This window comes from Hakea prostrata, chromosome 7 (assembly GCF_041222555.1).
Source record: "Hakea prostrata isolate BN-2017 chromosome 7, UWA_Hpros_2, whole genome shotgun sequence".
NCBI lineage: Eukaryota > Viridiplantae > Streptophyta > Magnoliopsida > Proteales > Proteaceae > Hakea > Hakea prostrata.
This window is the reverse complement of record NC_142606.1, coordinates 21519598-21537119: the sequence shown is the minus strand read 5'-3', so window position 1 is coordinate 21537119 and position 17522 is coordinate 21519598. Positions and strand designations below refer to the sequence as shown.

General features: G+C 37.0%; 1 protein-coding gene across 1 annotated transcript; it reads right to left on the bottom strand.

The window, feature by feature from the left end:
- Nucleotides 1–8122: 8122 nt before the first annotated feature.
- LOC149010511 (sugar transporter ERD6-like 16) lies at nt 8123–12599 on the bottom strand. The gene is made up of 18 exons (XM_089162644.1): nt 12261–12599; nt 11694–11756; nt 11187–11276; nt 11033–11092; nt 10879–10944; nt 10734–10799; nt 10565–10640; nt 10382–10446; nt 10194–10286; nt 10028–10108; nt 9852–9936; nt 9718–9761; nt 9562–9624; nt 9420–9479; nt 9283–9336; nt 9132–9191; nt 8884–8998; nt 8123–8789 (listed from the first exon to the last, which is right to left on the bottom strand). Exons 1-18 carry the CDS (start codon nt 12453–12455, stop codon nt 8674–8676), a joined length of 1452 nt encoding a protein of 483 aa, XP_089018770.1. The 5' UTR covers nt 12456–12599; the 3' UTR covers nt 8123–8673.
- Between the last annotated feature and the right edge of the window lie 4923 nt (nt 12600–17522).

Below are 17522 nucleotides of genomic sequence, written 5' to 3'. Positions count from 1 at the left end.
ATTTCTAAAAATTAATATTTCAAATTTATGTATTGAAAAATTTTTAAAATATATAAGCACATTACCACAAAAGGAAACCCATCAAAATTACCATTTCACTCCCCCCACGTTAAGAATATAAATAAATATTCCAAAGTTGAAAATATAAATATCCCAATATTCTTCTGTAAAAAAAAATATTAAATTTAGATGTATTTATAGGGAATTATTTTTTCACGCGCCGAACTTCGGTATTTTCAATTCTACAAAAACAAAAAAAAAAAAAAGGAACTTTTTTCACGATATTAAATTTTGTTGGTGGCAAGTGGCAAGTGGCAATGGAAAAGGAAGAAGACAAAAGTTAACCGCGTGTGGCAGACGCCAAGGCGTGTGACGACAAAATGCGCTATCCGGACTCTCTCTCTCTCTCTCTCTCATCTCATGCACTTATTTTCCTCCAGAGGGCCCGAATCGTGAGGAGGGTTAAATGAGTCTTTTTAAGTTTAAACGTCTCATCTCATGGAATCATAGTCCGAAACTACCCCTGAGTCATACTTAAATTGCACGCGCGTGCCACGGAGTGGAAAACACCTTTTTGTCCTAATAACGGAAATGGCGTGACGGAACGGCCCTGTAACTACCTGAAACGTGGAAGCTTTCCCACTTTGTCGTTCTCTCTCGATCCATTCTTATCTGTCTTGTTTCTGCTGTCGCTTCTTTTCTTCCAGTGGACCCCACTACGTGTACGGCGCATCCTCTTATTTCGACAAGTGTGATCGATCATCGGAGGTATGAAATGAAACCCCACCGAATTCACAGCCGAGATCTCCAACCGTGTACACGCTACACCCAATCATTGTCTCTCTTATCAGACTCTTCAATTTCAAAGCCTAACGATCTTGTGGTTGGGACTGACTGACCCAAAAAACCAGCCCACCACGTGCGATTTAATGCGACAAAGCCAGGCAGGGCTATTTCCGAACTTTCACTTTTTTACAAATGGAAATAAATGAATCTAGATCATTCCATGTTTGTTCTCATATGAAGTATGGTGGTGATACAGTGCTGCTACGTACTTGGAACTTGGAAGCCATTATTGCTCACAGACACAACAACTCTAGTAGGCAAATCCAGACCATCAATTACTGGGGACCTACCTTCTGCGTCGGCCCCAAAAGAATGCCTAGACAGATTTAGCAGTACTAAGATTCCTGGTGCTCCGGTCTTCTACCTTCTCACTGCCAAACCACTCCTTGATTTGGCCACACATTTCACAGATGTCATATTGCTGTTATTCTTCTAGTGGGGTCACTGTCATTTTTTTAATCCACCTGGCCCACCGGGAGGGTATAAGTAAATAATTTTAAGAGACGTATCATCTTGCATAGTATATTCTATCAAATATGAACATGTATCAGCTCTACAAAATTCAAGGAGATACCCTTATCATTAGGGTATCTTTGTAGATATTTGTATTTTCTCTTAAGCAATTGCTTCGGACTGTCCCTTCTCATATTTTTATTCCATGGGAAAGGTGGGCCTAGAAACTGGATGCGGCCCATGGGAAGAGTTTGAGAAATGAATATTTTTTAGGGGGGGTGAGAGTGGGGGAGTGAAGGTGTTAGGTCAACAACTAGGAAGAGTTTTTTGGCTGTATGTGGGCAAATGAGGAATAAAGGAAAAGAAAGAAACCTGAAATGGGAAAAGAAAGGAGGAATCCACAGATCCGTTCTTGAGTTGTTGTTTATTTAGTTTTACATTCCATGATTCTATCCTTTTTCCACACATTGGCCTTGGATATGTTAGTTGTCTCTGCATGTCCTTTAGTGACCTTTCGCTTTCCTCATTCTACAACTCTTTTAGTAGGTAGCAGTAGCTGTTGGTGGCATAGGGTAGGACCCAATAGAGAGAGAGAAGCAGGCTTTGGAAGCTTAGAGAAGTGGACATTAGCCATAAGTGCTTAGGGCTACTATTTCTACTTTTTTCGTGGCTTTTTCTTTAAAACCGTATAATAAGGACAAAAGTTCTTGGACCGGACCGATGACTCGGAATGCGACACTTTAGTCGGGATTCGAGCTCACCACGCATTTCCCATTTTTATCTTTTTTTTTTCTCCTTTCTTTGTTTTCATCCGTTCGGCTATTAAACACTTTTTCTAATTAATAATTACATTTGATTATTAATTGATTATTATTCCTCCTTATCATCATCGTCACCGTCATCATCATCAAAACGAATTAGCGATTTGCTGACGTGGTTTCAGTACACGATGTCGAATCAAGTATGATAACGATACGTATGGTATTGAACAGTATCCGATACCGATTACCGACCCGACAAATACGCTGGGTGTGTGCGTGTCTCTATTGGGTATTAAAACGGAATAGAAGAGGAGGATTTAGTGGAGTCCTGACTCCTGAGGCTGGGAAAATTTGGGCTTTCAGTCAAAAGTGGGCCTTTCTTCGCTGGTGTGGGTGGGGGCCCACCAAGTTGCTGCGGATCATTTGGTTTCTTTTTCTCCAAGGGATTGGTTCTTCATTGGATCTAGTCAGAAACGGATGAGTCAAGCTCACGTATGACCGACCAACCAACCAACCAAAAATTCCATAAGGGTATTATCTTGGATTTGAAATTCGTATATATACATGCATCTTAAGTAGTTGACCAGTGCATGCACCAAAAAAGCGGAATCTATAATCTAACATCCATATACGATATACCAAATTTGTCGAGAGCACGGCGTTGGATCTTTATCTCTGAGTAAACCTTACATGGAGGACGAGGGGAAGGAATGCAGGCTTTGGCAGAAAGCTAAGATACGGAGAAGCTCCTCCCCACAACTTGAAGTTGAAAAATCTGAGTATCCAAATTGGATATGCATTTGCATGATGAGTAAAATCAACATCACTTCTGATTCAAGACTCAGAACTCCATTATTAATCTTCTCTCTCTCTCTCTGTCTGTGTCTCTGTGCGGCCCTCCTTCCTCAACCTTTGCTTTTCATCTTTTTCGAATTCAAAGACTGCAAGTGCTGGGTCCACCGTGCCTTTGCCTTATTATCACCACCTCATCACCACCAGCTAATGCATGCATGAGGACAAGGGTTTGCACCTTCCACTGCTGCATGCATGCATGCGTTGTTCGATCTACAGTAGTTCGTACTGGGTTTTGACGTACAAACACGCCTAGCTCGCTAGCTTGGTTTCAACATACGTACGTACTCATAACTCATAACTCATCAATCTGGCTACCATGCATCGATTACTGTCTTCCATTCACAATTTCACTCCACCGACGACGACCATCACAACCTACCTAGCTATCAACTTCATTCTTAATTTCCTCCTCCTGCATTTGAAGTTCATCAACTGAACTACTCCCATAAGAAGCTCCTTAATTCAAAACTTACTGAACTAACTGGGTATAGCTAGACCCCATGCCCTACAAATGCCCAGCTGTTAACCATCATCTCCAGTATTATGAGTTGGGCCCAATGTACGTTTTACTTAATTCAATCCATCAGCTTTATATTATTGGAGTCCTTACTCATCACTCATCACTCATCACTGTTGCATGGTTATGGTTTTGGATTTGGATTTGGATTTGGATATGGATCGATCTCACCCCGAACCCAATTCCTGATCCAGGCAAATTTTTAATAATCTGAGTCAAATGTCACAGAGCACCACCAAGGCAAACCCTAATGGATTAATCCAGCTATATTCCATTCTGTCCTGCCTGTTTCTCGATCTACTTTAGAGTCTCCAATGCCTCTTTGATGTCAACAACTTTTAATGATCAGATCATGTGTTACTGAAGCATTTAATCTTATTTTATAAGTGCAATACCTAGCTTCCATTAGTCCATATGACTGAGATTACATATTATATGTTTTGAGAGAGATTGAAGCTGGGAATGGATACTCCACTGATGCTGTAAAGAAAGATTGGTGAGTAATTGGTGTTTGCTGTGAGAGAGACCAAGACTAGAAGAGATTCTTTCTTGTTACCAAGAGACGAGACAGATGTCCATTAAATTAGGATATGACATTTTACATATCTTCTTTGTATTCATTCATGTGGCATTATTTGGAAAAACGTTTCCCTTTCTATATAAAATTAATCTCCACTTGCAACCATGATGCATGCGTAACCCAAACATCTCTACTCATATTCCTCATCTATGATTTTTTTATTTCTTTTGAAATTTGATACTAAGATTAAATTACATATCTAGAACCTAAATCGATATTGGTCGTGACTGATATTGATAGGATAAGATAACGTATTAGAGATAATATACATTAGTATTAGTGGTGATTGATCAGGTTTGACTTTGACTGGTTTCATATGAATCAAACCATTTAATACTAATACTAATTTTGGGTTTATTTGCTCTCCCTTTTTTGTTCCAGACAATTTTGGTTCAGGTAAATACAGTAGTGGTTAGGGTAAAGCATTTTTCTGGATCGATGCATGTTTCTCAAATTCCTGTTTACCAAACAAAAATTTCTCCAAAGTTGAGCCAAGTTCAAACACTGAAAGAACACCTAAAACAGGCAATGCAAAAGAACAGAAATCGACGAAAGTACAGAATAGAACAAGACTTGAAGATCCTCCCTTACTACTGCAACTACTGCTCAAACCCTTCTTTTAATTTTCTCTTCATCAACAAGGAACTTTTCCTTTTCTTGGGTTGGGCCAAAACATTTTCTGGGCCTGATTAAAGTTAGCCTCTTGGAGACAGGCCAGGCCCATTGCCTCCATCATGGATTTGGGCAGGAACGCAACTACTTCATTGGGGATTTCGGTATTCAATCCCGATACGAAATAGCTGACGAGGAACGACGGGGGCGAGGTGTTGATCCGATTCGCCAATGTCTCGAACTGGGATTGGTACTCTGCATAGGGGTGTAAATGGACATGATTCAAATCAGATAGTGGTAATACCGTATCCACATCCTATTATATTCGGACGGATTTGGATAATATCTTATTGGTTTTCGGACTAATTCAGTCAAATTCGGATGATAATCGGATAGTTATTTTCTTAAGTAGATTCTTCTAAATGGGCATGAATATAATACAAATTGAATATAAGTTTTCGACGACCTGTTTACATCTTTACTATTTTATTTGTGAGAGTTAGGTTTGAAATTTAAGAATTTAGCAACTTTGGTAGCTATTTTAGTAGAAAATCTAAAAAAATAGTCACATCACAAGTAAAAAATTTATAAAAGAAAAAAAAAAGCTAATTAAATTAAGTAACTTAATCGGATAATTTTATCAGACGGATAATAATCGGTAAGAAAGGGGTAAGTAATACCATATATGTATCCTATTAGTAATCGGACAAATTCAGATACCCCTAAACGGATGTGAATGCAAATTCGGAAGCGGTTTCGATTATCCATTTACACCCTTGTCGTCTGCATGAGCTTCGAAGGGGTTGCCTGTGAAAAGGTTTTCAAATTCTGTCAGCCCAAACCGTACCTCTAGAGCTCTGGTGCATGGGCCACTGGTGTAACGCCTGGGCTGCCTGTTGGAGTGTTGTGAATCAAGAATCCACTTTACAATTCTGTATAAAAGTTGTTTCTTGTGGGTTCAACAAGTTCATGGAGGTATTTTCACAGAAGGAATTGAGAGGAAAGTGACTTGATGGTTTCCTTCTTCAAGCACCTAGGATTATTTTGGATTGCATTTGATAGTTGCAGTCTAAAGAGGTGTAGATCTCACCGTTTTATAGTTATCTAGTGTGTTCAAAATCTTCCAAAAGGGTTTCTCATATTTTAGCCTAATGGGATTTACATTATGGGAAGCCAAGCATATAGGTCTTGGAGTTCCTCAGCAGTAGCCCATGGGAAATGACAATGTTAGTTCCTGTACGTACTATTTCAAGTCCGAAGAATCCAAAGAAACTCTATTTGAAGTCTCACGAACACAGGGTAGAGTCAATATTTAACATTTGAGGAGCGGGAAGAGACAAATGATGAGTTCAGATCAACTCTTGGTTAGGAGTATTGACGCTTTTTCACCACATATATCGTGATCCTTTGAATTATTTTATCATGTTCAGACATGGGCCAACACATTAAAAATATGGGTAAATTTTTTATAATGATATTTTTACCCTTAAAAAAATATAAGTAAATTATTTTAAAAAATAAATTAAATCATGAAGATGACTAACAAAAAAAATCTTATAAATATCTTTTAATTTCTTTTTATTAAAAAAATGACCAAATCAAGGGAGAAATGTTTGAGAAGTGAGAAGAAATAATAAATAAGAATAAAAAGAGAAAATAAATATGAAGAGATTTTAGGAATTATGAATTAATTTTTAATTGTATCATCTTGAAAATGAAAATTCAATCGTAACCGTTAGATAATTATTGACAAGGAAGTTTATGCCTTTTACTTTTAAATTTCTTTTCAATATTAGGAAAAGTAACCTAAATTTTTTGGGAAAAATTACATGATCAGCATCAATTAAGTTGATGTTGTTTACCCAACAAAAAAAAAAAAACAATTAGGTTGATGTTTACAAAACTAACCAATGATGATTTGAATCAACAAAAATAGCTCATCTTAAGTTTTGGTTTACAAAACCAGCCAAAAAAGTTCCATCACCCATCTAACGATTTATTTGGACAGTTATACCCTCTTTCCTCCTCTTACAGCGCCTCCATCTTCATCATCTTCAGAAGGTGGAAAGGGTGAGAGCATGTTCTTCAATTCTATCCCTCCATATTCTTCCTTGTTTCTGCTCCTTCGGAAACCTTTATTCTGTCAAATCTCATTGCTAGCTGCTGCTCAACAAATCTTTATTCCAAGGTCAGCACCAAAAGAAAGGACATTTCAGTCTAGCCCTTCTGAAAGAATTCGGTGTAGAACGTCATCCTTTGTTAGCTTTTTTTTTTTTATTAAAAATCTATATTAAGTTTCAAAATTAGTTTTTTGCATTTTTTTTATTTAATTATTTTGTTAGTGTGTGGGACCCATGAGATAAGGGTGATAATGAGACATCATGAGTAAAGGAGACCTTTCATGACCTTGGTTATGAGGCTCTTCATGATATTGGTCATGGGTCTTAATGGTCTTGATCATAGTGGTGAGGTGGGGTTACTTGAAGGATGTAATTTACTTCAATTATAACTCTTGACCATCAATTCTCATTTCAACTTCATGACCATGGTCATTACCATGAGTGGGGTTGAGGTCTTTGAATGGATTAAATCCAATTCATTCCAAAGAAATGAATATGAGAGTTACTTTTCCAAGTAGTGGGGAGTTAAGTCAATGTGGTTTATTCTCATTAGTGGAGAAGGGACAAACCATTGATTCTCCATTAGTGGAGAATTGATTCTCCAATTCATTGCCTTAAGAATCTTAAGGGGTGTAAGGTGAGGTTTGGGCCTATATAAACTCAACCCTTCCTTGCATGTGGTGTGCAATTGAGACACTCCTCACACTTGTATAACTTGTGTTACAAAATTAATTTCTTTCTTTGAATTTGTCTAAGTGTTGTGCTCTAGCTTTTGGCTCCTTGAAGGGACTAGAAGAACTATCTTATCTTCTAGTTGAATGTTGATTTATCTAGTGCGAAGAACCCTTGGTAGTAGGGTGCATCAATTACCTTAAAGACAGCACTCAAGGTGTGACTCAACCTCATTGATCGGTGGTTCGTTCAGTTGCAACTTCAAGCTCTCCGGATTGTCTAAAGATCTTCATCTCTCAATTGTATTGCATTTTCATTTTTGTGTGTTTGAAGAATTTGTAATACAATTATCCCAACATCCTTATTTATCTTAATTTCTTCGCATTTCATTAACGATACAAAATAAATTAATATAAAATTAGGATCAAATATTTCTCTCTCCCAAGTCCTATGAGATCTACCTCTTAATGGAATGGAATTTAAATAAATCTGTACTCATGGATGATAGGGTTTTTTCGAGTGCTTCTAAGAAGCAGCAGGTGAAAGGGAATGAAGAACAACAATTCTGGTTTTGAATTAGGGTTTTAGAGTGATTGTTTTTTATGCCCAAGTTCCTAGCGATTTCTGGCGATCTATTTTTATGTGGCATTTATATCTATTGACTATTGATAGTAAAATAGAATGTGAAACCGAGGTTGGCAACCAAAAAAAAATACAGAATGTTCTTCTAAAATTTATGATCAGTTAACTGGAATGACACCGATACGAAAAAAAAGGGAAACTTGAAGCTCAAGAATGAAAAGGAAAAGTTGGTGAATTTCACAAAATAAGTGAACAAACAGCTTCATCTCTCACTATATTTTCTGGTAATTGGAAAAAAGCCTAATACAACAAGAGTAGAGAGCTGGCATGGACTGCACACTGAAACATGGAGACAAGCCAATGGATGATCAGAATCAGGATTTGCCATTTTATTCCAGTTATGGATTAAAGCAGCGTTTGATCTTGTAGATGGTGAATCTGGAGAATCTTGTCTTGATGAAGTCCTTGTCCTGTTAAAGAATTTGAATAAAAATTGAAGTTCTCTCCACTTCCCAATTTCGCTTCTCCAGAATCTACATATTCCATTCACGTCATCTTTGTATTCCTTATAAATGCAGTCCATCAAACATGATTGATTATACAGATACCTTTTTCGGCCTCCATACTGAATAAATAGTGACTGGGTAGTCTGGGTTACATATCAAAGGTACCCAGTTACTTGTTAATTGCTGCTTGAATTTCTTCAAGAGTTTTATCCTTGGTTTCTGGTACAAACTTTGCCACAAATAGAACTGTTATTGCAGAAACTGCGGCGAAGGCGAAAAATGTACCTGAAAATCAACACAAGTATGGCACGTTTGTTAAAAATTTGAAAGCTTTTTGGATACATAAATTACCACAGATATTTGATAAGTTTTCATTCACCTGCAGAGCTCCAGTCCATTAAATAATTGAAAGTGTAAGAAACTGTCCAAGCACCAAACCAGCACACAAGAGTGACAAAGCTTCCAGCAACTCCTTTCACATTTATTGGGAATATCTGTGACAATGTCAATGTTCAGGCTATGTTATTGTCTCCCATTAATCCATCCAGGCATATTGGATTCTTAACTATAGGGTTTACTTATAAAACAAAGTGTGGTTGTCAATGTGCTTCGTAAATCTCAAGTTACCTCAGACATTATAAGCCAAGGAACTGATCCCAGTCCAATTGAAAATGATCCTATGTATATCTGATCCATTAACAAGCAAAAAGAAAGTTAATACTAGAGTAAGAAACATAAAAATAGTGTGACTAGCTCAGCTTGTGACAAGTCTATTTACCAGTACTCCAGCTACAGCTAGTATTGGAGACCAGTCAGGTAACCAATCATGCCCCTGATTCACAAAACCAGATCACTATTAGGAGATGAAGAAACTTTGTGTGTCAAAAGTCTTGAAATGAAAATCAGAATCCCTACCTTGAGGTAGAAAGACATTCCTGTGAAAAAACATCCAAGAAATGTTCCTGTTGCAGATACCTGAAACACAGAATTATGTCATTCATCATTACCATGTATAGCATTTACTTTCCAACATGGGAACAACTTCAGTATCACTTACCATAACAAGAGGTCTTCTTCCAGATACATCCATCAGTAGTGCACCCAGTAAAGTTATTGGGACCTGTAAGTATGTTCAATGAATTTTAAGTTTCAATAGTAAATCTTGAAACATTCTAAGGATGAGAGAGAGAGGGGGAGAGAGAGAGATGAAAACCTGAACCAAAGCATAGGCTATTGTTCCCATTTTCCCTGAACAACCTGCATCATGTTTCAAGTAGACTTTAGAACTGTAATCAAGAAGTTTTGAATTAAAGCAGCAAAAAGTAGGTAATTTGAGTGTGCCCTCACCAGCTGATTCGAAAGTCTGACTGACATAAAATCCTACTCCATTTATGCCTCCAAATTGTTGACAGACCATTAGTCCAACTCCAATCTGGCCATCACCATAGGTTAGAGTAAGATATGAAGGATGAATATATTTTTAAAGTGAGAAGTTGAAAGTACAGTTATGGAAAGTTTCTCACAATGAGCGAACGGATGTATTTTCTTTGAAACAAATCCAGCAATCCAGCTTTCGGCATGGAATTCAGAGTTGCAATATATTCCTGGTGAATACCACTGCATTTAGTTTTATGTACCTTCTTTTGGAGAGCAGGCTAGTTTGGATTTCCAGAGTTGGAATCTACATACCTGAATTTCATCTACTTCCTCACTGATATCAGCATCCTTGCCACGAAGCCTCCGCATTGCAATTTCAAATTCTTTCTGATTCCCCATCTTTGCCTGAAAGCACATACGTATATATTTGGAAACCTTGTCATTCTTTTCCTTGTTTTCCTTCTATGTGAGCAGCATTTTAGTCATAATTTGGTACTTACCAGCCATCTGGGAGACTCTGGAACAAAGAAGAGACCCACAAGCAGAATAATGCAAGGAACAAGCCCTACGACCAAAACCATTCAATCAGCTCCTTTTCACAGTACAATACCAACAAAAGGTAGCTTTTGTTTAAGAAGCTTGGTTTAACAATGATAAACTTTTGATGGTTCTCTAGTAGTTACCAGTTAGAGCAAGTGTTCTCCATGATACAATTGATCCTATTAGGAAAGCAACTGATGATCCCACAACAATCATAAGCTGCAGAACAAGTAGAGAATAAGTACTTGCAAACTTCATCCTTTAAAAACTGAATCCAATTTGTATTTTGTGTTAACCCAAGGTTCAACAAACCTGATTTGCAGTTGTGAGTCCTCCACGAAGATTCTTGGGAGTTATTTCAGCTATGAATATCGGTACCTGTCCATTTATTTTGTTATTAGAGATCTTGAATGAAGTGTGTCATAACCCAAGGAATTTATTCTGTTATCATTCATACCACATAGGATAGAACTCCACACCCATATCCTGTGAATACCCTTCCAATGTCAAGGGAAAGTGCTCCCTTCAGAAGAAAAAACCACATCGCATGGTGTCAAATTAACAATAAATTAAGGAACAATCTGAATAACAACTAAAGAAACAAGATGAACCTTGGCAAAGTAAACAGCAAGCCACCCAGCAATGCAGAATAGGGCTGAAACTAACATTGCCTGTTTCCATAAGCAACCAAACAACTTTAGTAAGACGAAAGAACACTAGTCCTTGGTTCATTATCACATAGCAAATTTACAGATTTTTACATACCCCTTTCCGACCGATAAAATCGGCGATGTGACCACTTGTTCCAGCTCCAACCATTGCTCCAATTGTCAATATGGATCCGAACATAGAGTACTGCAAGTTTGACCCCAAAGAAAATTAAGGCTGCAATCTTGGATATCTAAGTGAAACCTAGGGGTGGCCAGTTGTGTGTACAGTAAGATGCCAGAAAGGCTTATTAAATTACAAGCTTAAATACTGAAACTTCCTTCTTTGGTTAGCCCTCAAAGTAAAGTTACTGCACTGGATTTTTTACAGAAAAAGGCCCCGTTTTTGGGTTGTAAAATTTTCTGTGTAAATGATAGAAAATTTTCTTCTTTTTTTATATGTTTGTTTATCTTTTACGTTGAGCAAACAATGGAAAATCTTACTGTACAGAACTTCTTTTCCCCCCTTTTTCTGTCATTTTGACCAATCTTCTATGGTATTCATTGAAGAGTATCAATTTCAACAGACACAGAGAGAGAGAGAGATCCAGGAGTTTGGACGAACCTCTGATAGAGATAACTGAAGATCTTCCCTGATAGCAGATTGAGTAGGAGCTGAATAACCCACCTGCACAACCGAATAATTAGGCTTATCAGATCAAGAGGATCACATTTGATGCTGCAAGTCTAGAAGTGACAGCTATGCAATGAATGTATGGTTCTTAAGCTTCATTCCGTGGTTGGCTAGTTACCTGGATGGACACAAATTGGAATGTCAAAGATATTTTGACACCCAGGTGGGCAGAAAAAATGTAAAAGAGAGAAGGAATTGTTAAGTTGGGTTCAATATTAATTCTAATTTGAGCTTGGCCTGACAGGATTAGTTTCAGTTTCTCCTCCGAGAAAAATATACAAGGATTTGAGACCAAAGATGGCTTTCAAGTCCATCAAGAGCTCCAATGTAGAGCAACCAACTTGCCAGAGATGAACTTTGTCTTTGGTGAGTCTATGTTCATGATCAAATTGAAGTAACATTGGTTAGTTTCAGACCAGAACAGAGGAGACAAGTAAGGTACTGTTCCCTGAAACAGAACACTAAAATGTGGGAGGAAAGGGTGCAATGAGTACTTACACAAGATCCAAACTCAAAGGCACCACAAACAGCAACTGCTGTGCTGAGGAGAACGATCTTTATAGTTCCTCTGTTGCTGCTCTTATGAAACTCAACTTCTTCATAGGAAGCAACCTTCTCCTTTGCGATGAATGGTTCTGTAAGCCCATGAGTGCTATTATTTTCTCCATTTTGGTGGACTTCATTGATGGCCATGTTTGGCTATCTATCTGGATGATCTCAAAGCAAGAAGATAAAGAAGAAGAAGAAGAAGAAACAGCAAGAACTCAGAAGTGTGTGTTAACACACAAGGAAGAAGGAAGAAGGAAGAAGGAAGAAAGAATTCCTGGGTTTTGAGTGAATTGAATGAAGGGTATTTATATGAGTATCAGGCCATTAGCAGGTAGAGATGGATACTTTGGGAAGCTAATTAAATCCCACTTGGATTTAAAAATCTTTAAAAGGTAAGATTGTAGGAATAGATTACGATCCATGTGGATCGGAGCTGTCACTGACATGGGCTCACAATCCTCTCTCCCCTACACCAATAAAATCAAGAACTTGAGTTAACCGCCAGAGAGAGAGAAAGAGATATACACAGTATCTTTAGTTTTATTCTTAATCTCATGCAAAATAGAAAAAACATCCAAACAGGTCCTCAATTAAAGCTGCAGCCATGGATAACTCTGTGTTCTGTCGAACAAAATAGTCAAAGACCAATACAGGAATGCAACTCCCCACTTGTCAAAGTAAAACAAACTTTTCAATTAAGAAACTCTAGAATGATTGGAGTGGTTGTAATCGACCACACGGCAAGAAGAAAGAGTGAATGAACAGGTCAATTTGCTATTTTAAATGATACAGGATGACTCGGATCCAATTCATCTCTCTGCATGTTGTCAGTTGTCTTCAATGAACAACTACCCAGATATTTCTCTAACTTTTTTTTTTTTTTTGGGTCCTCTTTGTGGGAAAAGGGAATGCAAATAAGAACACTCGAATCTCCAATTTCCATGGATGACCTGTGAATGACCATGTATTGTCAAAGTTCACATTATTGTATGATTTGTATCACCTTATCAATATGAATAATATAATCTGAATGTGTGTGAGAAACGTGGAGATCTTTGGATCAATTAATCCTCATAGATCTTTGCTATTTTTCTGGCATAGTTATCATTCCATACAATTAAACTACCTACGGGATTAGAAGTAACATGGGTAGCTAGATAAGTAAAAGAGTTATGCAGGGTAGGGGATTTAAAATTGCAAAAAAGTTTGTCTCTTTTTTCTCCTCAATGCTCGTTCCGTTAACTTGGCAGAGAACTTGCCATTGGAGGATAGGGTTGATACTCAAGTATCATGAATAAAAATTTAGATTGAGTAAAATATGATTAAGAAGATTGAGATGTGAGAGATACTCCCTATTCATGTGGTTGTATTGTGCCATCTGTGCTATTGTTGAGTCCGGTGCCCATGCATCTTCCATCTTGAAACTTTTTGCAATTGTATTTGCATTTCGTAATCAAAGATCATACAAAAAAGAAGCGTTTTCCCGTTGCCAAGCTTTCTGTGCACCATAGTTTCAAGATCTGAAATGATGGTGCATCAACTCTTCCACGACCAAGACTTGTTCTTTTTCCTAAGTTTTGGATTAAAAATACTAGAATGGGGAAAGTATTTTGCCATTATGAAAGCAGTCCAGAGAGAGTTCGGCTCAGTTAGCAATTGCCAACCCTGCTTAAGAAGCAGAGTTGACGTCTTCCATTCTCTTGAAGCCCAACCCACCCGAGGCTTTAGGAAGACAACATTTGTCCCAGTAAATGATAGCTAACTGCTTAGCTTTGTTTTGTTTACCCAACTAGAATTTTTGACATATGGAGTCAATCTATCTACAAGTGGTTTTTGGGAACCGAAAATATTGCATCTGGTAATGAGAGATTGGTTGAAGGACAGACTTGATCAAAACCTCCCAACCGGCAAATGAGAGAGAGGTATCTTTCCAGGTGGCAAACCTATTTCTAATCGTTTGCAAAATGAATTGCATATTCTTGGATCTGGACCTACCGTAGAGATGTGAGGTCCCCAAGGATAATGCATCTTTTTTCATTCCCAGAATTTTGAGAAGATTTAGGAGTTGGGATTTCTTACTAAGATCAACATTTCAACTAAAAAACCCCACTTTTGTCAAAATTTATGTCCTGTCTAGATAGAACGGAAAATAGATCCAAAGCAGCCTTGATGGTTAGCGTATATCTTTCACCTCAACTTGACAAAACAGAAAGGTATCATCAACAAAGAAGAGGTGTGAACCTCAGGTGCAGTCCTGACAATTTTGATTTCTTTGAATAGATTAAGATTTTCCATATTCTTTTAGAAGTCTAGGTAGCACTTCCACCACAAAGAGAAAGAGGTAGGGGCTCAGGGGACATCCCCGACGAAGCCCTCTAGACCTAGAAAACCACCCATATGGGCTCCCGTTAAATTTGACCAAAAAAGAAGAGGTGCTGAGAAGTTTTTCCACCATATTGCACCAATGTCGGTTAAAATCCAGAAAGCAAAAAATAGAAGTGATTAACTTCCATTCAACTTGGTCGTAGGCCTTCAACATATTTAGTTTGAGAGCTACATAGCCAACTTTACCTTTGGTTTTCTCCATGAAATAGAAAATTTCTTGAGCAAGAAAATTTCTTTCAGTAATCTATTGATTAGGCATAAAGAATCCTTGCAGCGAAGAGATGAAAAAGGGACAACAACGGTTTATGCCTTAAGGCGGAGTTTTAGCCAGGATTTTATAAGCCACATTATAGAGGTTTATTGGCCTGAAATCCAAGACTACTACAAAGGAGAGTGTGATTGGTTCCCCAGGGTACGGAAATATCAATATAGAAAGTTGTTATCAAGTTGACCAGGTCATTGCAGATCAACTGCCACTATTTTTTGGAAAAAGAAGGCATTAAAACCATCCATACCTTGGGATTTATTTTTGTAAATGTCAATGAAAAAGCCGTTGTTGATCAGATCATTGCAGACCAACTGCCACTATTTTTGGAAAAAGAATGCACTAAAACCATCCATACCTACGGACTTATAAGGACCAAAGAAAAAACAACTTTCTTAATTTTCTCCAAGTAGGGGGGGCTGACATGTCTTCCAGCAGGGAAGGTGTTAGAAAAGTTTGGAAAAGGCCTTCAATGAAGGTTGGATCCAATGGATTTGAGGTTTGAAATTTTGATTTCATGAAGAAGGAGAACTCCCCCACTATGTTTTTCGGGTCAATAAGAATGACTCCATTTGTCTCCAATGAAATAATCCTACTCAAGTGTGCCTGAATCTTAGAAGCTAGGTGGTAGAATCTAATACTCCTTTCACCCAAAAGAAAGAAATTACTTTGCGATTTTTGAAACCAGAAATATTCCTCAACATCCAAAATCCAGGACAATAGCTTCTTCTTTTCATCAATTTCCTCCTCGTTAGGATCCACCTACCCTTCAAGGACATCAATTTGCAAGGAAAGTTGGGTGAATAGGGTAGACACATTACCAAAGACCTTCTTGTTCCATGCTTGTAGAAATCGAGATAGATTTGCTAGTTTCCTCATATTAGAAAATTTATGAATTGGTTTAGTAATTTAATTGAAGGGGAGGGTGCAACTTGGTGGGTAAAGGAAAAGGAATTAGTACCAACGGGGGTTGGTCCAAGTGGTAAGCAGCTTGGTCCGCTTAAGCAAGGTTCCGGTATCAAATCCTTGTGAATGCAAAAAATCCCTGCTAGGAGACTCACCCACCATAGCCAGACACCGTTTAAAAACCGGGGTTGGCAAACCAAAAAAAAAAAAAAAAAAGGAAAAGGAATTAATCCCAATTAGTGTTTGCAGGTCTAAATGAAGAAATGGAGATTTAAAACAGTAGACGAAGGGAGATTGTTTTTGAAGCATTTGCAAAAGTCAATCGACTCTTGGTGGAAAAAGAATATAGTAAAATGAACAATAAAACTTAGATCATTAGCTCTTTTGATAGGAAAGGGGTTTTTCTATCTTATAATTTAAAGAAAATTTTAATTGATTTAATCAAAACTTATCAGATATGAGGGATAATGCCAGAGTTTTTGGAATTGTTTCAATCCAAACTTTGAGATGATGGATGCTATTTTCCACCATGACATCATAAGAAACCTTGGTCACCAAGATTGTTATTACAAAAAAAAACACTAATTCTTCCTTAAAATTTTTGATCAATATATTCTTTTGGAATATCAGGGGAATGAGGCAAAGTGCATGGATCAATACTCTGCATATATAATTTTTTTCCCCTCTTTTTTCCATTCTTAATGCAATTGGTCTTTAATTTTTTTTTAAATAGTTGCTTTAATCAAAACTTATCGAATTTGAACGTTGATGCCAGAGTTTTTGGGATTGTATCCCTAAGGAAAGACTAATTCTATTATGATGATAGTGTTTAAGCACTAAAATATGCAACTAATACCTCCTTCAAACATTACTGCCGGCCATGCTCATAGTATAGATGAAAAGTATTTTTTAATTTTATATAATTATAATTCAACATAGTTGTTTTTTTCAAACTAGACTTAAATGTTGATGGATTATATCCATTTTAATAGATTAATAGCAATTTTTTACAATTAGAGAAATAGAACCTGTTGAACTTTTAATAATTTACAAATTGTAAAATTAAAAATATTGATTTTTCTTCTATTATTGCTGAATTTATTTATTTTTTATATTTCAAAATACTAATTGTAATGGCTAAAAGATATGTCCATGATATAGTGGTGTTTCTTCATCTTCTCAAAGGTCAACCTATTTCTTAGGCAATTATCCAACATCAGTTTTTTCTGATCTTTATTTATTATTATTATTATTTTTTCCAAATGATTGAAAACAATTTGCTCACCTTGAAGAGTTCTACAAATTAACTTACATTGAAAGAACTTGTGGGATTAGGGAATCAGATTTGCATATGCTCAATTATTCCATTTGAAATCTATGATTTCAAGGAAGCATGATTGATGGCATGAGTTAAGCCCTTTTTATAATTTCTCATATTTTCAGATTTATAATGTTTTTTTACATAATCTTTGTTTGTTGTTATACCCAAAAAAAAAAAGAAAAAAATCATGCTTCAAATAAATTCTCACCTCTTACGTGGAAGGAATTTTTCTTACCTCACTGATCATTAAGTGATGAACAATTTTACAAGTAAGATTTCATGTGAATAGAAAAGAGACAATGAGTACAAATAAACCCGCATGATTAAAACGATA